This window comes from Lemur catta, chromosome 16 (genome assembly GCF_020740605.2).
Source record: "Lemur catta isolate mLemCat1 chromosome 16, mLemCat1.pri, whole genome shotgun sequence".
NCBI lineage: Eukaryota > Metazoa > Chordata > Mammalia > Primates > Lemuridae > Lemur > Lemur catta.
The window spans coordinates 38,870,541-38,893,089 of NC_059143.1; the positions used below are offsets into that span (position 1 = coordinate 38,870,541).

The 22,549-nt window shown below is 34.4% G+C and overlaps 1 protein-coding gene across 1 annotated transcript in view; it reads left to right on the top strand.

The window, feature by feature from the left end:
* Window positions 1-22,549, top strand: part of DCC (DCC netrin 1 receptor) — a 987,982-nt gene that overhangs the window by 738,418 nt on the left and 227,015 nt on the right. Inside the window, exon 12 of the mRNA XM_045528069.1 lies at window positions 393-442. Within this exon, the coding sequence (XP_045384025.1) occupies window positions 393-442 (50 nt within the window). The remainder of the gene's footprint in view (window positions 1-392; window positions 443-22,549) is intronic.

Sequence of the window (22,549 nt, forward strand, 5' to 3'; positions counted from 1 at the left end):
ATGCAGATCTTGAAATGCACAGTATCTTAAGCCTTTAAAACCACTCTGGGAAATCTCTTGTGTGTTTTTATTGGTTTCTCTCCGAGATTATCACGAGAAAGCTGCAAATTAAATGGTAGGATTTGGTATCCCGGCAGGTGCACTCTTACCTAACAGTTTTGGGGGCTCCCTAGATGGATAACTTACTGGCCCATTAAGTGAGAAAAAAAATTAAAAAATACAGTTATTTTTCATCTCTGCAAGAAAATTTTGAAGTGCCACCTGGGGTTAACCTACCTAATTTTCATTATTAACCGTGAAAAAGACACATTTTTTTTCTTTTCAAAAGCAGGTTGGAGATTCTCTTTTGAGACTTTGGCAGTAACTGTCACACTTTGTTTGATTCCTTGTAGTGCCAAGTTCCCCACCTCAGAACGTCTCCCTGGAAGTGGTCAACTCAAGGGTAAGTTGGCTGAATGTTCCTTACTTCATTACCTATCATTCGTGTATAACCTCCACTCACCTCACCGCCATCTTGAGTACAGAGTGGTGGCTTGCATGTGAAGAAATGCTCTGTGACAGCAAAATGAATGGCATTGACCCCACATCCTCTTCCATCAGACTTAAATAAATTAAATGAGACATTTGTTTACTTCAAGTACACTTGATTTTTTAAATGTTATAATGGTTAAAGGGTATTCCAAAGAGATGTCCGTTTTATCTGTACTCACCAGTATATGATGTAACTCTGGTAATGTGCTAAACAGAACAATTGAAAGAGGTGGGATAAAGAAAGGTTTTGTTTCCTAACATATTAATTAGAATTTAATATGTCATTATTATCTCTGTTCTTGCCTTATAAATATAGTCATTGAAGGCCATTCTTGAAGCCCAATTATGTTAAAATTTATGTAGCAGTGTTACACAGTCATTAATATCTTCCTGGTCTGGAAAGTTGCTATGACTTTAAAAGAAACTTAAATTAGGTTAAGTCTCGCTAAAAAGAAGTAGCCTAACACCAGAAATCAGTTTTCTAGAGACATGTCATTATTTTAAGTGTGTCTCAGGGTTGAAAATAAGCCAAAGCCACCTAGCAGAGTGGAGCAAACAAGGATTGGTCTGGCTTGACCCTGTCATCACCCAGCTGCAAACACTCTGGGAAAGCATTTAACTATTCCTGGGCCTAATTTGACTTTTCAAGGGAGGCAAGGCCTAAATAGTTTCTACACTCTGGGAGACAGCAGGGAAATTATATGGGTCTTAGAGACATACTCTGGGTTTTAATTCTAGCTTTCCCTGTTCATAACCATATGTCATCTTAGTAAAGTTTTCAACCTCACTGAACCTGTTTCTATATTCAAATAGTGTTAGTGCTAATGCTTTCTTTCTTGGCTTATCATGAGAAAATAGTAATGCAATATATGCAATGAATCCAACTTAGTATCAGTAGTGACTGCCTCATTCCATGTGCAATTCCTTGTCATATTTTGCAAAGATCTATGAGGAAGCCATGTTTTCTGACATTGATTCAGAATGAATTTATCTTCTGAAGCCAGTGAAATGTCTCTAAGATTGTTACCCTCTTGCATGTTTAGGCACCATATTGGATAGGAACTAGTAAAACAAATACAAAATTGAAATAACTGAACTTAGGAAGAAAAAAATGAGCTAAAGGAAAATAACCTGAAATTAACATAACCTTAAAAAAGACATTTTTATCTGCAACATTTTTAACAGATGTACCACGCAAATTGAGACATTGTTAAGTCAAAGTCAAGTAGATTTTTACATTTATTATATGTTAATGAATGAAATTTTAAAAACATATTGTTGTGTCTCTTGTTTAATGACTGAACATTATTAGAAACTTCACTTCCTTCCATATGTTTCCTCCAGGAAAGAACATAGAAATTGACATGCAAGCTAGTTTGTGTTTGTGTGCTCATATCCTTTAAAAGTGTACTCCAGCAAAAGACGAATGTTTTCTTCTGAAATGTGAATAAGTCATCGTTGAATGACCCTGGATGCTAACTGTATTTGAATATGGATTTACTATCTTCCTCAAGAGGGAATTCTTGGATTGTAAAATTGACTTTTCAACTGATTCATATATGTGTATACAAATCTCACAGACCATATTCTTCTAGAATATGCAGTGCTTACAGCAAGCAAATACAAACACTTCTATTTCTATCCTATTGCACTTGATCTCTGGAACATTGTGCTGCTAGAAAATTTAAATTGTTCATCAGTTTTTCAGAATGAATACATCAGGCCAAGACACTGGAAAGTCTCTTATTCTCTCTACTTCTCTTCCTTTCTGTCATCTTATTTCCTAATTTCTAAGGAATTACAAATTATGAACTTTTTTCTTAGATTTTTATCAAGAGGATAGAAGCTTGATGATCAAAACACTGTTTTATCCATTCTCAATATGTTGATTTAGAGAAAGGCAAAATAATATTCTATTCTGAGATTCTTCTTTGTTTGAAATAAAGGAAAAGTTTTCAAATATATTAATATTTACCTCTGACTATTAACATTTCAAGGAACAAACTGTTTTTAAAAAGAAACATTATAGTTGAATAAGTATCATGTTTTTTTAGACTACTAGAATTATGAGTTTTTATGTTATTTATTTTCCTTGGGATTTTTTTAAGAGGAGGAAGAGTCACATTTCAGAATTTTATTCTGTCTTATTTGTAAATATAGAGCAAAATTTATTGTCTTATTGACAATCAATGAAGAAATATGGTGCTACTAATATTTTTTCAGAAAGACAACTAGAATTTCTATAATTAGAACTGAGAGGTCATTATAAGGTATAAAGTGACAATTTTTAGGTACTTTTTAAAGTCATGGCCACCTATATAAATCAATTGGCCCCTTCAATCATGTTCAGTACTATTCAAACAGAGAAGTCCCTATACATTTAGATAATAGAGCCAAAGGACATTCTTACTATATATTAATAATTCCTGGAAACTCAGTAGAATGTACTGCTTTTACAGAGCTGTACTCACAGGACAGACTAGATTCCCTTTATACAAGCTGTGATCACAAATTCTGTGTTGAAATAATGGCTTGACCTATACATGCTACATTTCGGGTGATAATGGGTATTTCTGACACTAAAATTTTTTACAAGAAATAACACCTTCACAAGGAAAAAAAATAATGGTTTGCAGTATGGACTTTAAAATGTGACTGTGTTTATTAGAAAAAAATTTTATAAGGATAATGTCCTTAATAATTTACTTTGAAATTCAATTATTATTTGAACAAATAAATATTACAATGAATTAGTTGGCTAGAATATAAAGCACAAGCTTATAGAATTAACAGAGCTAATGTTGGCATATAGCCACTTTCCTGTGTTCCAATTTGAACGTTCTGGGAATAAGAACATTTAGGGTATGCTAGGATTCAAGATACTTGGGGTCTTTTAGTACTTCTTTGAGACCTTGGAAAGTCACTGTGTCTCAATTTTATTTATTCATTTAACGTTTACTCTGTACCTACCATAATAGCATATATAATACTTGGGGTATGATCCAGACCTTGCCTTCATGGAGCTCATGGTTTGTACATTATGTGCTTTACATAAAATTTATCATTTTAACTATTTTTAAATGTGCAGGTTAGTGGTATTAGTACATTCCCATTATCATGCATTTATCACCACCTTCCATGTCTAGAACATTTTTCATCTTCCCAAACTAAAGCTTAATACCTATTAACCAATAATGCCCCAAACTCCCCCTCCCCAAGTCCCTGGCAACCACCATTCTACCTTCAGTATCCTGACTGACTTTATAAAAGATCAAGGAAGCCAATTCACATGCAAAAAAATTTGATTGCCTTATTGTTTCATTTTAATTGGCAAATAAAACATTTTTAAAGCTTTATATCCTCACTCTTATAGGGAAATGAAGAATTTAATGAGTCATAGTGGTCAGGAATATAGGCAGATGCTTTAATTGGCTGGGAAGAACTGCCTCACTTCTGATTATTGTTAGTGCTTTTAGAATACATCTGTTCCAAAGCCCCACATTTATAAATTATTTTCAGAAAATCTATGGGTAAAGCCAACTGTCATATTTAATAATAAGAAACCAGAGCTATGTGCATGAGATTGTTCTGGAATAACTCTAACGATATAATTTTGTGCACAAACATCAGTCTTACATTCCATCACAATTTAAACCAAAGCTCCTAACCAGTAACTAAATTGATTCTTTTTTCAGCAAGTTCCAAAAAGTCAATAGTTATCATCTTTTTTTCAGGGAAAGAATAGTCACCAAATAAAGATAAACTATGAATGGAAAGGTTAATAAAATATTTTTAAAAATTAGACAACCAGTTTATAAATAACATAAATGCATATGCCGATTTAAATGCATTCTTTAAATAAGTTGAAGAAGAGAATACTTGGAAAATTCAAAGCATATCCTTGTATCACACTGTCACACATTTTCTTAGAGGAGTTCTTCCTAAAGTCTACTCCAGAGAATACTTGTCTCATGGAACTTCCCCAAGGAATGAAGTAGCAATGGTTTAAAAATTTTTGAGAAATATGTGAAGTTTACTCTAGGAGATACTAGAAACTATGAGAAATATTTGTTTAACTTGGCTTGTCTCAAATTATTTTTGTGCTACAAAAAACATTCAGATCAAATACTATCTTTAAAACTCTCAGAGTTATTTCCATTAATGTTGTCATGTACATTCCAGACAAGAACAATGTACTTCATAAATTGAGCAACCATATCCCCCAAAAGTATATTGTTATTTGAATTAATTAAAAATAAAAATATAAATCAAGTGGAAAAAGAGAGAAGACAAATTTAAATTTATGAAAACCTAGAAGTGAATCAAGGAATAGTCTTTGTAAAGTGCCTTTGTGTGTAACTATAGAAGAAGGAATTGAGAACTCCGTAGGACATCTATTAAAAGATTTGAATAACTTAGAGACATGATTAAATCTCCATGTCAGTGTGAACATTTTAGTAATGTAAATAGGACTTCGAAAAACATTTTCTATAATTTTCCCATCTTTCATATTTCAAATACATAAAATACATCAATTTTTGCTATTGTGTGTTTCAAGGCTGCTGTATTTTGCTCATTCCAAATTTATTATAGTTGCTGCCAAAGAATTTGCACAAAGAATTTTGCAAAGGAGATTGAACTATGCGATAGAATACCATTCTCTTTTGAGTTCTAGTCTTACTTTAATATCACCTTGTAATTTATACTTCATCACACACCTTTCTAATGGCTCTGGAGGCATGTGTGGTTGGCTCTGAAGGCAAAGCTCATGTTAGCCTTTCCATGAAGTTTAATGAGATTTCCCTCAAGTCATACATTTTTGAAAAGAGGGAGGTTTAATAATGGGCTTAAATTAAATAAACCTAGGTCTAGTGATAAGGTCTCTGGTTTTAATTTAGTTCATGGAAGTTGCCCGTATGGTTGGAATGGTTGATTAGTTAGAAGACATGAATAGCTTCAGTCCTACCAGAAGCTAAAAGCAGTTGCTAATAATGTGATTTGATTTTAGAGATGTTGAAACGTTCACCTATATGCAAAAATTTTATTCACTAGTGTAGTTTTGAATATATATGTTAGAAAACAGCGTTAAAATGCAAGTACTTTATCTGGAAGATTTAACACATTAGATAAGTTATTGTAATCAATATTCTTGACACACATTCATTGAGCACCTAATCATAATAATGGCAGTAACTAACTCTTTGAGCAGGTATTTTGTGCCTGGCAATGTGCTAAACAATTAAAACTGTTTTATTTACTGCTTATAACAATCCTATAAGGTAAATATTATTAAACTAATTACTAGAATACAAACTTCGAGCTATGTTTTTTGCTAGAAAAACTATAATGAAGACAATCAAATTACCTTTTCTAGAGGTTACTTATATTTTAGTACATGCAAATAGGCTCATTAACAAACAGATAAATGACCAATTAACACAAGGGAGTGATAAGTTCAGTGAAGAAAATTCAGCACAGTAATATGATAGAGAATAGCTTTGAGGGCCTAATTTAGATCAGATTGCAGGGAAGGACCTTTTAAAGAGATACCACTTGAGCTGAGACATGGAAGAGAAGGGGCACACTTGGAGGACACTCAGAGCCAAGCGTTCCAAGTACAGCCAACAACTTGTGCGAAAGCCATGAGGAAGGAACTATCTTTGCATGACTGTGAACCTGAAGTGGCACTATGGATCAGTCTGGCATTGCTGGCTTGGAGCCAGATTATGTGGGGCTTTGTGGGCCATGGTGAAAGTTGGGATTTTATTTCGTGGATGAGAAAAGGGTTCTGAGAAGGGAATGATCAGATTCACCTTTTCAAAGGATCACACTGGCTACCTCAAGGAAAATTAACAGGGGATGGAACGGAGGGGAAGCAGGAAGAGCAGTTAGCAGACAACTGAGTAGTCCCTATAAGATGACTGTAGCAGAAACCTAGGAGACACAGAGGAGGTGGAGAGAGAAGTGGAAAAATGAGGATGGTGTGTTGGATCTTTAGCCAACAGGATGGGCTAATGGATAAAAGGCAGGGGGAACAGCAGAATCGAGGATAGAGACTAGATTTTTGGCTACAAAAAGTGACTGGACTATGGAGCTTTTTAATGAGAGAGGACGAGTGGGTAATAAATTGGTTTAAAGGGGGACAATCAATTATTGTTTGGACATTTTGAATTCAAGATAGCTATTAGACATACAATTAAGGATGCCAGTCATGTAGATGATTTGGTATATGAGACTAGATTTCTGAGGACACGTCATGCCAGGTGATCTAAATTTAGGAGTCACTACCATATTGATGACACTTAGGGAGAGGATATAGTTAGGAAAAAAAATAGCTGAAACTTGGGAGACTTCACATTTTGAGATTGGACAGATGAGGAAGAACAAGAGGGAAGGGAGAGAATGATGGAGAGCTTGTCTCACAGAAGCTAGGAGGGGGAAGAGTGTTTCCAAAAGGTGGGGGCTGTTAACTATTAATATATGCTACACTGATGAGAGATACAGTAAAAGCACAAGAGTAAAGTGACCCCTGTGGGAGGGGCCATGAAAATTGAGAGTAAGAACGTGGAGAGACCACATAGATTGACTGTAGGTGATGTTTTGGGGAGTTTTGTTCTGAAGTGGAGGAAAGAAGTGGATAGTAATTTTGGGAGGTGACAGGTTTGAGGAATGTATTATTATTTGTTTTATTTATTTTTGTCATTTCATCTTTGAAAATGAGAGATGACTGCAACTCTTTGAAATAATGCAGCAAAGAGGGAGAAATTAATAGTGCAGGAGAGAGATTGGAAAATCATAAGAACAGCATTGTTAGAGTAGGCGAGAAGTCTCAGGACCCAGGGGAGGGGCACAGATACTTTCGTCTTGGTAAAACTAGTGAAGGCAGAGAGAGTAGCTGTGGATGCAGACACTTTAGTTAATTTGGAGCTGGGGAGATGACAAATAGAAGAAAAGGTTATCATCTAAGTGTGAAGGCTTGGAGGAGTGAGTATTGAGAATAGTTATCCCAGACTGTAGAAAACAAATCGTAATATCTATGACATTACGATGACTGAGAAGTACAGACTGGCCATTTGGGATTTATTGTCATGAATTCAAAGTGAAACCAATAAACACAATCGTGTCTGTTTCTCTCCCCATGGTTGGTTGCCTGGTTGCTGGCCCCAGGTAGGCAGATGGTTGGGTTTTATTCTGTTTGGTGCTTTGCCAGGGGAGAAGGAGATATGGAATTAAGAGTTTCTCAAAGGAGTGATTTAAAAATAAAACCCATGGAATCTAAGCTGCCTAAGGAAAAGAAAAAAAAAAATAGCACACAGGAGGGAGGGAGAGTGATGGGTATTGGGAAAGTGTTAAGGTTCTTGTATAATCCCCCCCATTTTACCGAAGGAGACATCAAGGCTGAGAGGGACTAGGTAACCTGCCCCAATGCCACATAGAGAAGGACTATGTAGCAGCACTGGGACTCAAGCCCAAGCCAGGGTCACTGGTAGTTGGTCATACTGTCTCCTATGGATAGGGCCCTTTGCTAAGAAGAGGATACAAACCAGAATGCAAAATTAGCCTTGTCTTCAAGTAATTTAAGTTCTTGGCGGTATTCATTTCCAGGCAGAAGTAAGGCAGGGTAAGGTCTAGATCAGTAGCTAGAATACATCAGAACTGTGTGTTGCAAACATAGGAAGACTTGGATCTAAAACATGCTGAGAAAGGAGAGCTAGAAGGAAATTCAGAAAAACACATTTCCCTGACTTCCCAAATCCTCCTGAAGTGAATCTGCCTGGAAGAGTCTGTACCTCACAATTACGTATTTCTCCCTGATTAACCTAAAGAACACCTCAGAGGCATGCAGTTTGTTAAGAGAGCAAAACTAAAACCTCAATAACCTTTAGTAAGTAAGGTTAGGCCAGGAGTGGTGGCTCATGCCTGTAATCCCAGCATCTTGGGAGGCTGAGGTGGGAAAATGACTTGAGGCAAGGAGTTCAATTTGTGAACAGCCAGGCCAACACAGTAATGCTCCAACTCTACAAAAAAATTACAAAATTAGCTGGTCATGGTGGTGCGTGTCTGTAGTCCCAGCTACTCAGGAGGCTGAGGCAAGAGGATCACTTGAGCCCAGGAGTTCAAGGTTACAGTGAGCTATGATCGGGCCACAGCCCTCTAGCCTGAGCAACAGAGCAAGACCCTGTCTCTAAAAAAAAAAAAAAAAAAAACCAGATATTCCCTTTCCATATGTGATTCTAATTTTCCAAGTTATAGAATATATTTGTTATTGAAAGTTTGAAGGGGAAAAATTGAGATCCCAGAAAAGAGCCTTATCTTAGTCCTCAAGATTTGTTGGAGATAAATTAAAACCTCTAATTATTTAGCAGAAGTGATCTGGAACCATTAGAAAATGTATGTTAGATTCAGAGAAAATGCAAGTCATAACACTGGGCATATGTTTTACAATCAAACATTATTAATTTAAATAATAAAACAAAACCAAATGGGCATAAATTAGTTAAGCATAGAAGAAATGTTGTCAGATAATAGTGTAACTATCTAAATATGAGTATATTTTAAGATATAACTTCTGTAGCAGTTTGATATATCTTCCTCCTGAACTCATTTTAGTTTAATGTCATTAAAGTCAACTAGCATCATGCGGTCTGAATATATATTCTCAATAACATTCCACATTGAAAGCCACTTATTTCATTTACTATGTTGCTCTTCCACATAGAAAATGATAGTCTCCATTAGTTTTGCAAAGCTGTTTAAAACATCAGTCAGTCCAGTGGAAAGCTCGCTATGTGGAATTGACAGACTCTAAAAGCATCATCTTCATGTTTCTCAAACATTTTGTATAAAGTATATATTGAATACCAGTGGATTTCTTCAAATACATTGAAAAGTATGTAATAGTAGATAAAAAGACAGTATTTAGGAACAATTTAATATTTTCGGAAAATTAACTTAAGAACATATTACATATCTAATCTTAGAGCAACTGAGAAAATTTGCTGTGCCTTCTATAAATAACTTTGTCCCAGGTAAAACAGCAAGAAATTCTATTTTGTTTTTTTGTAGTAACTCAAAGTCCTTCTATCTAAACATTTCTCATCTTTCAGAGAAATCTATTTGACAGACCATTTTGTGTTTTAGCTGAGAGGCCGTAGCTATTAACTAGATAGTTGTCTATTTTATTTTTACATGGATAAAGTTGATGAGACACATACAAAAGGGATTTATACGTGAAGAATTGCCTCATACTGACTTTAAATAAAATTCATCTCGTCTAAAAATATGAAGCTTACTGTAGACTTTTATTGTTTATGCATAGATGAATCTAAATGTTGCAAAGAATGTATATGTCTGTGTCCATGGCTATAGGATCACATGTATTTCTTCAGAGATGTCTATATTTCAGTATTTCCATGATGGGTTTTCTTTTCTTGTACTTGAAAGAAAGAAAAATATATTTGTGGTTCATTTTGATGCCAATGCAGATAATTCCTTTGATCAAATTAAATATAATGACACTTAAAGGAAACATTGCCATTAAATTAAAAAAAAATGCTGTCTTAATTTGAAAGGTTTATTAGAGAAAAAGCAATGAAGAATTTAAAGATTATTTCTGTTATAATCCTGGGTTAATTCTTTTATGTATTTATTTGTGTACCATTTATTCATTTGTTTGTTTAATAATAAATATTTGTGAGTGTAGGCCATGCAACAGTCATTAGCTAAACATATCAGCTCCGCTAATGTAATAAGAGGCCTCCCCTTTATTTGTCAGCCACAAAACCTCAGCACCTTCATGAGCCCCAGCAATCAATGAAACTGACAGATAGCAACACCTGGGATTGACTAGACTTTCTGTTTTTACATAAGGAATTAACTTCTTTACATATGATAAAGTGAGTGGATACTCATCCCTTGTCTATTGTTTAGAGAGGGTTGGGGACATTTTCTGACTATACTTAGCTTTGATACAGTCAAAGATCTTCTGGATTTTTGAGACAATAGGTCTTTGAAGGTGAAACTCGGGTGCAGGTGGCACTAAAACTGTTCATTTTCCTGTTGTCCTGGAACTAAAGCTGAGTGTAGCTGAGAAAGCAGGTAATGGCTACCAGGTCCAGTTTAGAAAAAGGAGAAGTGCAGGGGGCTCAGAGTTAAAGTTCTCCAACTTTAAGCAACATAACAATACCTCAGACCAGCTACTTGTTTAAAATGTAGAATCCCTTTCCCCTATACCCCAACATACACACTTCTGATTCAGTAGGTCCTCTAGCCAGGAAATGAGTGTTTTCAAGTAGCAGCCTAGATGCTATAGATGAGGATGATCTACATACAGAGCCTACTAGAACAAAGTCAATGGTTTTCACATTTTTTTAATAAAATCTATTTTTAAAAACAAAGCTTTGCGTGGCATCTTGGTATAACATGCAAAGGCAAAGCTACACAAAAGCAGAGATTGGTCTTTAGGGGACAAGGGCAGTGGTGTACCGGAGCCAGCTTGTACCATCTTGCGAGGACAGATTATCAATTTTTTAGGAATTTTGGGAGCCCCATGTTTACCACAGCCATTATTAAAATTAAATTACATGGACTTACAATTAAACAAATTATGTTAAAAACAAGGTTAATACATATGTTAAACCTACTACATTTCACTGTTATCTATGCCCTTGAGGTTATTTACATCCATCCCGTGGTAGAAATTCTTCATATCTCTTCCCAACTCTGCTTTCAGTGAGTGGAGTCTCACTTGTAGGTTGCAATTGGTCTTGTTGGGTATTTATAACATAGAACTCAGCAAGTGCTGCAAATCAAAGCTTTTTTCTCCCAGAAAGCCAGATTTTGAACGTTTCTTTAGCATATTACTAGACAAAAGTGAGTGCTGGGAGTGAGTGCTAGTTCCTTAGCTTCTTCCTCATTCTCTCAGCAGACTCTGAGGTGCCTCAGGAAAACAAAGCACAGTTAAACAAAGAAAAAAAGCTGACCTAATTATATTGTTATATTATGACTGTGAACATTGTTATATTATGACTGTAAAAAACAAAACAAGAAGAAGAAATTAGGAGGAGGGTCAAGTTCTTTAGTATGAACACATACATCTTACAAATTTGGCAATGAGACTAGGAACCTTGACTTTTTTCATATTCCTCAGAAAAATGGCACTATGGCAGATCCAAATAACTACTCTGCTCCCGGCTACCTTTTTTTTTCTCCTTTCCTTTAAGTGATAATGATTACAAGATGAGGATATATACATACATAAATATCTCCAAATTACGTCTTCATTGTTAGGCCAGAAAATGGTCTCTCCTTCTCAGTGTTGTTGATGAATAATAAATACCTCCGTACCTTCTATAAAATACAAGTGATCATCTTGTGTAAGAGTACCACACTTAGCATTTACTTTAGCAAATTTAATTATAGACATTTTTCCTGCTTTCTGTCTATAACATATGCTTTTGTCTGTAACACTAACGTATAATTTGATATGTCCTCAAAATAGAAGAGTTACACTATGTCTTTAACATCTTTGCAATGAAAATAATTTCATTAGCAGTGGATTATTTCAGCCTTTAAAAAATGAAATGATTAGAACTTTCTTATGTTTGTTAGAAAACAAATTTTTTTCTGAAGGGACTCCAGTATCCGATTTTACATAATAATGTTTAGTCTTGTGTCTGTCATTCAGCCATTTATTCATTAATTCATTTTTATTGATTTATTCAACAGTTGTTGTGCACCTGTTATTTAACAATTAGATATTGGGTCCCCTGAAAAAGTCTGATCACTAAATAACCTGAAATTTAGATCATCGAAGTAAGCTATCTGAATTGCAGTATAGTAAATTAAATAGACCAGCATGTACTTTTTTCCCCACTTATTTTACATTATATGTAAAAGGAGTAAATGCTTGCCTTAAGAATCTTCACTTAAAACTTATAAAATATTTTAACATTCTATATATGGACATTACATTTAAAATGCCAGATGAAAAGCATAACTTTCAAGCAATAACTTGTTTAATTTCTCTCTAGGATTGATAGTAAATTTCTTGATCTTTAGAAATATCTGCATGTGACATCACACAGTTCGAAGTCTGCTTTTTCTTGAGGTGTTACGTAGGTGTGTAGACTTGCCTATTCTTCAATCAAATGATCATATCTTTTTCTGAGAGCATTTTCCAGAATTGTGGTTTTGAGTTTACATTTGATTTTTCCTCCATACTGAGGGAGGACATGGGTATCAAGAAGTTTACTATGCGATACAGCTTGACAGAGTGACCCACACAGGAGTCAGATGTTGCAAATAAGAAAATACAACTATTCTGTGCCATGTGGGTTTTGGAAGAACTGACATTGATGGGGAGTAATGCTCTTTAGCCAAAAGGAAAAGTATCTATCACGCTGTCACATCAGATTCCGTTCAAACTAAGTAAACACTATTGTTATGACACTGTTCTTGGGAAATAAATTTCTGAATATGCTCTTGGCTCTTTGGATGAAAAGTCATAAATGACTATAAAGTACATAAACAGTAGCTGTCATAATAAGCACACTATAAAAGGAATTTATGTTTATTATATCAATATCTGTATGTGTGGAATACACAGTAAAGCAAGTAGCACATCATATCTTCACCCAGTGCCAACAATCAGCAATCCTTTGCCTGCTTTTTTCAGAGGATTGTGACTAATGATATAATGGGTTTGAAGAGGCTATTTTCATGAACAAAGTAAACTTATTTCAGTTCTGGGTTTTATATTTGATGGATTGATTTTCAGAGCTTAGAAAACAACATTTAAGCGAGTATTAATTGGATTCAAATTTTTAAATGTATGCATCTTGCTCAAATTCTATTTAATCCTCATGATGTTAGGTGGATTTTCCAGTATTAATTTTAATTTATTCTACCTTTACCAACCTGCAGTCTCCTCTACCACACACACAGCAAACAAACAGAATCACCAAGAATTTGTCTTGAACCTGTAATTTTCATTTTATTGACACACAAAATATCTGCCAAAGACTTTTAAAAGTCTAATACTTCATTCATCTTCTGATGTTTGAATCCTTTTACAACACTTTCTTCAAGCTTGTGCTTGAACTGTTCTGATAACAGGAAAAGCTTTTGTCTTTAAGCAGTCATTTTTGTCATATGTAGGTCTAACTTTCAGGAATTTATATTCAAACTCTGTCCCTCTGTAACTCCCATTAATTTGTCATAATTATTTCCTGTGGGACTGTAAAGAACAAATTCAGTGAGTTTAGTGACTTTTTCTCGTGGCACAACTCTGAATATTTGGAGATGTCCATCAAGCCTCCCTTCCCTCCACCAATTCTCCTCTTCTCCAACTTAAATAGTTTCTACAAATATTTCTTAGTTTCTAGAAATATTTCCCATTTGCTTGTCAGCTCCCTACTTGATATGTCATCCTCCTCTGCATAGTTGCAGATGTCCTGTGACTATTAGGTGTTCCTTAAGAGTACCTTCCTCATCTTAAATATTGCATTATTATTCACATAGAGAACAATCATATTGGTGTTGTGGATAGCCACATTATCTCATGGACTCATTATAGATCTGATTCATCATGAAACCTGTAAGTATTTCATGAATGATGCTGACAAACTCCATGTCTTTCACTATTCATGCCAGGCTTTGACTCACATGTAAGACCCCTTTATTTATCTTTGTTACATTTTGTCTATGATTAACCCTGTTGCTACAATCTCTTAAGATACCTTGGAATCTTTATATGTGTATTCAGCATCAATAAATGAAGATTAGTTGTACATGTGGAATATGGCAGGCAGTGTGCAAGATGCTAATTTTGTGTCCTAGTTATTTGTTACACCATCCCAGTGATCTTCTCTTCCACTGTCATCCATCCTCCATACCCAGACCATATCTCAATCTTATTTTCTTTTCTTTGAAGTTACCTTCATTATAAACCTTAAACCCCCAAAACATCCTAAGTGATGATTTTACTTTTCTTCCAAATTTCTACTGTCTTCATTCTCCATAAAATTATTATTATCAGAAACACTTTCAGCCTGATACTTCCATTTCTTTTTCAATTTATCATTTTCCTGAATCTCTCGCTCTCCGTTTCTAACTGGGCTTTATGGTTGATCATGCAGCTAACCATATTGAGTACCTTTGGGATTATTTTTGTTTGTTTTGTTTTGCTTTATTAAATTATAATTTATCTCATATCAGTCCTAGAAACTGCTTTGCCTGTTGTTAAAGTCAAGCTAATTAGCCCTATGAGAGAAAATCCTACAAAGGCATAGAAGCATTGATCTGAAAGACCCTAAACAAGCCACTAAGCCTTTCTTCATGTTAACATTCTCCCGTTCTTTCCATGTATCTTTTATCAGGTGTTAATCCAATACATCTTTAGTTTTCTCTATATTCTTTGTCATTCGCAAAAAAAAAAGTTCAGATATTTAATCTGCTTCATACCAAAATCCGCATGTTTTGCCCATATCCAAAAGGTCAAATGGTATGCAGAGCAGGGTTCCCTGACCTAGCCCATTTACATCCAAATTAGAATCATATCAAGAAACAGTTTTTCTACACATTTTTTCCTAAGAGTATTTCAAACTGACTTATTTGGGTAACTATTCCAGGTTTCTATTTTATATGATTTCCTGCAGTTTCAAGATCATATATTCATTGTATTTTCATTCAAAGCCACAACAAAAGGGGATGATAAAAAGAAAAATGATCCTCCTGTTTGACTTCCTGGTTTTCCTACTGAACTGTATCTGATTTTACTTACGACTCTCCTGAATTATTTTTATGAATGGTTCACCAAACATATGAACCAGTGCTTATAACTTCATGATTGGTATAAATATTATTTTTTGTGGAACAGTTCAGGGGTCAAACCAAAAGCAAGATACAGAAATGGTGTACGTATTTTTCTTGTTCTTTCTAGTCTCAAGATGTATTCGCCAGTCAGCTTTTTCTTGTTTCCAGACTTCAGTGTCACACAAGGAACCCCTGGCCAGATATACTATGGAGATATAGATATGCCCTATGGAGAACCGTCACTCTCTTAAACATTGACTTAGAGTGACATATTTAAAAGAATTTTAGTGATAAAATCATCCAAGCCCCTCATTTTAAAATATAAACATGTCTAAATTCCTTAGTAATTTAGTGACAGACCTGAAACCCAAGCTCCGGTTAAACTAGTGCTAATTCTTTTCGATATTTAAAGAATGCACAGATGCGCGCATAGCGCGTGCACACAAATTCTCAGTGAATCGGTAATGCCTTTTAATAGCTAAATCTCTTGAAAAAGTAATAATGTGTTTCATAATGATTGATTTAAAGCTGAGGCTTTTGATAACTGCACGGTTTGTTCCTCCCTTCCTCTCTTCTTCCTTGTAAATATATTCATTTTATTACTTACACAAGACAAATATGTGTAACAAAGGGACAGTCACATAATTTTCGTTTGACAAACCTTGTAAGTATGAGGAAGGATGCCCTCTAGATAGTCAATTTCCATTCTTTTCATTCTAATGTTAATGATGTTATTTAAAGTTATTGGATGCACAGCCTCAAATGACATTATTTCAAATGACTTCATGACACAGAGTGTGCTGTGTGTAAGGAATATCAACTAGAAGTTCTCAGGTGTTTTCCCCTTTAAAATGCAAAGGAAGAAATGCAATTACTATTTATTATTTAGTTACCTAATGCCTGCCCATCATGTCTTTGAATTTGGCCCCGTAACTTATAATTAAAAGAATCATTATCCCTGCTGGATGTGGGCACAGATTCACATTATTTCCTTGGAAGCCTGTCTGCTGTCTCACTTTAATGAAAATTTAAACCTCTTAGAATGACACGTCGTACCTGGAATTATTTTTCTTTTGTCTGAACAGAGTTACCAGGGGAATGAACTCTTAGAAAAAAAATAAGTCACTGTTGTTTTTTTTTCCTATAGATTCTTGTCTTCCAACAATTTTTTTTTTCTTGGCAAGGATTGATGAGGAAAATATAAAGTATCTATATAACACCATAAAAATATAAGTTAACAGAATAAAAACAAAACATCCAGACTTTTGTCCTCCACTTTCAACCAAAGTATTTGGCTATTTTTTTGTGTGTAGTAAAAAATACATAACACAACGTTTACCATTTTAATTGTTTCTAAGTATATTATTCAATGGCATTGCATAACTTATCACTGCCATCTGTCCCTAGAACTTTTTATCATCCCAAACAGAAACTCTTAGCTCACCATTTGTTTCTCTCCCCAGAACCTAGTAACCCCTATTCTCCTTTCTGTCTGTATGAATTTTCCTATTCTAGGTACCTCATATAAATGAAATCACATAATGTTTGTCCTTAAGTATCTGGCTTATTTCATTTAGCATAATGTTTTTGAGATCCATCCACATTGTTACATGTTTCAGTAATTTAGTTTTTTTAATTACTAAGCATGAATACATCAAAGTGTCTTTAATGGAAATAGGATTGTGTGCATACTGGGGCTGTTATAAATAGAGCTGCTGGAACATTGTTGAAGAAGGCTTTTCATGGACATAAGCTTTCTCTTGGGTAAGTATCTAGAAGGAGAACTACCAGAACTGAATTTAGATATATGTCTTAATTAGAAACAGTTTTCCAAAATGGTTATAACATTTTGAATTCCCACCAGGGGTGTATGAAAATTCCAGCTGTCTAATCTTAACCAATTTGTTTTTAGCAAATCTCATAGATGTGTAGTTATGTCTCCTCATGGCTTTACTTTGTATTTCTATGATAACTAAAAACATTGAACATCTTTTCATATGTTCATTGTCTAAACATTTATTTTGCCCATTTTTTAAGTTGGAGTATAGGAATTTTTCATATATTTTTTAAAAAGCCATTGTCATATTTTGGTATTGTGAATATTTTCTACAAATCTGAGGCTTTGCAGAATGTTGTCTTTTGATGAGCAAAGTTTTTATTTTGGTGAAGTCTAAGTTACCTTTTTTTTCTTTTATTAATACTTCTTATGAGCTATTTAAGAAAGCTTTGTTCACCCCAAGGTAGGAAGCTATTCTTCTATGTTTTACTAGCTTTTACCCTTAGGTCTGTGATCCATCTTAATTTTTGTGTATAGATTAAGGAAGGGGACAACGTTCTTTATTTTTTTCATATAGATATCCAGCTTTGTCACCACCATTTATTAAGAGAATCCTCTTACCTTATTGAATTATTTAGTTCCTTTGTTAAAAACAGTTGACCACATATGACTTTATGTTTGTATCTATTTCTGAACTATATTTTGTTGCATTGATCTATTTGCTTATCTCTATGCTGATACCATACCATCTTATCTGCGATACATTTAGAGTCTTGAAATCAAGTACTATGAGCCTTCCAGTATTGTTCTTTTTTTCAAAATAGAACATGACTATTTATATTTCTTTTTAACTATTATTCTCCACAAAACAACATGTAATCTTCGTAAGAAAATGATCTGGATGCCCAGTGGAACCTACGTCATTAGATTATCTTTTATAATTAAACTAGGCCTATAAACAAAAACTTTATGCTGAATATATGGATGTGTGGGTAACTGAGATAAAATGGAAAGAAGGCTAATGCATTTGAGTGACTATTATGTGCCAGGCATTCAGCAAAGTGCTTTACCTATCTTGTCATTTTAAACTTAATTCTAACAACAAACTCTATGAAGTAGTTGTTATTTAATATCTCCATTAGTGAATGAACAAAGTGAGGTTTAAAGAGGCTATTTGTTCAAAATACTCAACTGAATTTTCTTTCATCCTTGATGGTCATGGCCAACCAGTATTCATCTTGACTGCTCATGTGGAGTGCCTGCTTTATGGCTGACAAATGGAATTTTGGTTAGAGCTAGGTTTGCTATATTACCTAGACAGTTGTCACACTGAATACAAATACAATCCAGAGAGTAGTTTTGACAATTCTGTGACAATTCAGGGAATCTTTCATAAAAATGGCATCCCAAGTACATTATTTAAAAGTGGGTGCTTATCCTAAACAAAAAGAACAAAGCTGGAGGCATCACATTACCTTACTTAAAATATTATAAGGCTACAGTAACCAGAACTGCATGGTACTGGTAAAAAAAAAAAAAATAGACACATAGATCAATGGAACAGAATAGAGAACCCAGAAATAAAGACACATATCTACAACCAACTAATCTTTGACAAAGTGGACAAAAACATACACCAGAAAAAGGACAGGCACTTTATTCAACAAATGGTACTGGGAAAATTGGATAGCCATATGCAGAAGAATGAACCTGGACCCATATCTCTTCACCATATACAAAAATTTTAACTAAAGAAAGATTAAGATTTAAATGTAAGACTTGAAATTATAAAAAATCCTTGAAGGAAACCTAGGAAAAATTGTTCTGGTTGTTGGCCTAGGCAAAGAATTCATAACTAAGACGTCAAAAGCAAATGCAAGAAAAACAAAAATAGACAAATAAGACTTAACTAGTTAGCAAAGAACTAAAAATAGAACTACGATTCAATCTAGCAATCCCTCTAGAAACCATCATATCAAAAAGATGCCTGCCCTGGAATGTTTATCACAGTACTATTCATAAGAGCAAAGATATGGAATCAACCTAAGTGTCCATTAACAGATAATTGGATAAAGAAAATGTGTATATATATCATGAACTACTACTCAGCTACATAAAAGAATGAAATCATGTCTTTCGTAGCAATAGGGATGGAACTGGAGGCCATTAGCTTAAGTGAAATAACTCAGAAATGGAAGGTAAAATATAGCATGTTCTCACTTACTAGTCGAAGCTAAATAATGTGTACACATGGACATAGAGACTGAAATAATAGAGACTTGGAAGGGTGGGAGCCTCAGAGTATAAGGGGAGTGGTGTGGGAAAAGAAATTAGCTAATGGATACTATGTACACTATTCAGGTGATGGTTACACAAAAAACTCAGACTTCACCTCTACACAATATAGCCATGTAACAAAACTGCCCTGTATCCCCTAAATCTATTAATATAATAGCAATAAAAAGTGAGTCCTTGCAGAAGAAAGCAAATTCTGATTTCTTCTGCTTTTCAAAATCATTATTGAGTATAAAAAGCCAAATAAAATGTATTTTGTTCTATCAAAAAAGTCTGGCAAACTAAGCTGAAAGGATTAAGCATTAATAGTTGAAAACTTACGCAATAGTCACAAAATCAATTTACATAAACAACTATATTATCATTATCTTACCACCAATGAAAATGAAGACTTCTGTACACAATTGGATTTAATCTTTAAACCTATTAATTATTAAGAAAACCTAAAAACACAAATGGTTTAAAGCCACTAAATCTACTACTTTCTACAAGAATCTCATGGATCACTGTGTTTGACTTTCACATGGTAAACTTTGTAGATGTCAGAAGTTAAAAGTAATGTGTTTCTTATATTCTCTGATTTCATCTAATATATATTGATGATGATTTTCTTTATGGCAATGATGTTTACTTATGACACAGAGAAATGAATCATATACGTTTGATTCCTACTCTTCTAATAGATGTTCTAATATATAATTACCTGATATATGGTGTTGGGTTCTAGGTGAATCTAAGGGAATTATGGCTCCTAGAATTGTGCAATGTGAACACCACCTTGTGGATGATAAATATTATATACTGTAGTTAGATCAAATAAGATTATTACTATTTTGGAAATGTGTTTATAATAATCAATGACACAATTTTTTAATTATGCATGTTAATCTTTACAAAACTCTATTACATAGAATTTAAATATTTCTGTATTTTCATTTAAGATGAAGAAACACAGAATTAGAGATGTTGATGGTTTTTCCAAGCTCACACAGATGTCAAGGGGCCCCTATATTTCTTACAAGCCTTACAATAGCAGTAGACACCGAAAATGATATAGATTTATGAGAAGCATCATTGCAACTCAGGAACTCACAGCCTAGAGTAGTGATGCAAGCAGCCAAACATGGAAAATTGATTTTGAAAAGTGCTGTGATAGAGGCATGTTAAGAAAAGAGGAGACTCTGACCCACAGTATGGGGGACATTTAACTACAGAAAGTGAACCCTGAGCAGTGAGCAGCTAATACTTATTGAAAGGACCTCAATGTCTATTATGTGTCATGTGTATAAGAGGTACCTAATATTTAACCTTCACAAAACCCCAGCAAAGCCCATTAGTATTCTCCATTTTGTAGTTTCAGAAAATGAAGGAAAGAAAAGCCCAAAGAAGAGAAAAGATGAAACAACCTTTCAAAATTTCTCCCAGGTGTATCATTTTGGGATTCTTCGAACTCCAAGTAACCATGAGCCACAGTAGTTTTCTTCCTTGTTTCCAGCTATTAATGTTCTCCGCTCTAAGCTCTTCAGTAATGGCTCTTGTTGACAGAGGCCATGCAAGAGAGATGATGGCTGTGCTGATAAATAATTAGTAAATTCACAAAGCAGAGATGTTAATGGAAGGGGATTGCATCTATAGCAAGGCCCACAGGGGTTTACATTGTGGAGCCCTTCGGTGTTTTTGACACGATTACAAAAAAAAAAAACAAAGGTTAAAAATGTCAAATAAAACCTCATTGATTTCCTACCTTGAGTAGAGGAATTCAAATGTTTTGGACACTTAATATTTGACCCCATGAATCAGAGAGTTGTGGGAAAATATCTCTGATTTTTCTTGGTTTTGCTTCAAGGGAAATATAAATGATAATATGATATAAAGGATTTCAGATGGCCTATTAGAAAAATTCTTTTACTTTGACTTTCCAAAGGCTGAAAAAATAATGTAATTTATGCCTTTTGTCTTAGCATGTGAAAGTGCTACATAAGCAGAATGATAGCATAATAAACACTTTAATCAGAACTAGGAAAGAGCAATAAAAGCAATGCTTTTCATTTTATTTCTGTTAGAGAAGAATCATAAGAAAAGATGTAAAAATATTTAGACATGCAAAATTTTAGTTCTAGAATCAAAAAACCCCACTTTCTCACCAGTGTATAATACATAATCAGAAACAGTCATACCTCTACTGTTTTCCAGAAGAGAGGGTTCTAATTATTTTATATTTAACAATTTTTTCTGGAGTTTTTTTTTTTTAAATGGGGAGAGAATTCAGATAAAATTACAGACATGCTCACATTTAAAAATAAATAAAAAAGCAACTGGAACAAGTCCACAGAAAGCTTCCATCTTTGATTGCTCCTGACACTAAATATCTCCCCATTTGTGAGGTTGCCTCAGTGCATCCTGAGTTCTATCAAGAATTATGGGATCAACAATTACCTCTCCAATTGCCTATCCAATTGCCATAGTTATAGTCAATTTTATGTATGAAAAGCAGAGGAATAAAAGCTACCAATCTTGGTTTTGTCACTGAGAGGATCAGAAACAGAGTTGTTCCATAGCATCCAGATAGGAGTAGTTGTAGAAAATGTATTAGACAATGATTTTCAAGGCATCCAAGGCTTTGGCGTCAGACTGGATATTAAGTCTCTCTTTTTCTTCATTCTTTCACATACTGCTTTTAGATACTGAATAAAATCTTTATCCTCTAGAGGTGTCCAGACCTACGGTGAGGAGTGTGTGTGCGTTTGCTTCTTTGACATCTGCCATCTGGCCAGAGAACTTACAAGGTTCAAGCTCTCACTTTGTGTCACTCATTTTGAGATATGACAGTACTGTAAGTGGTAAGGGAGAGGACCTCAAAGCAATAAAAGCTGTCTGATTATGATTCAAGAAGGAACATTTTCAACATGTTGAACTGATATGACTCAAAGCTGTGAGTATTTCTGGATTCAAAAGAAAAGCAGAATGAGGAGAAAAACAGTCCTACTTTGGTAAATGTGCCACAGATGTGGGCACTGAAGGAAATGTCACTTGAACTGTCAAGGAGTTGGGTCCTCATTAGGAATGTGAAGACAACTCCTGACTGTATTGTAGATTTTCTGAGGGGAAAAAAAAAAAACAAACAACACTTCT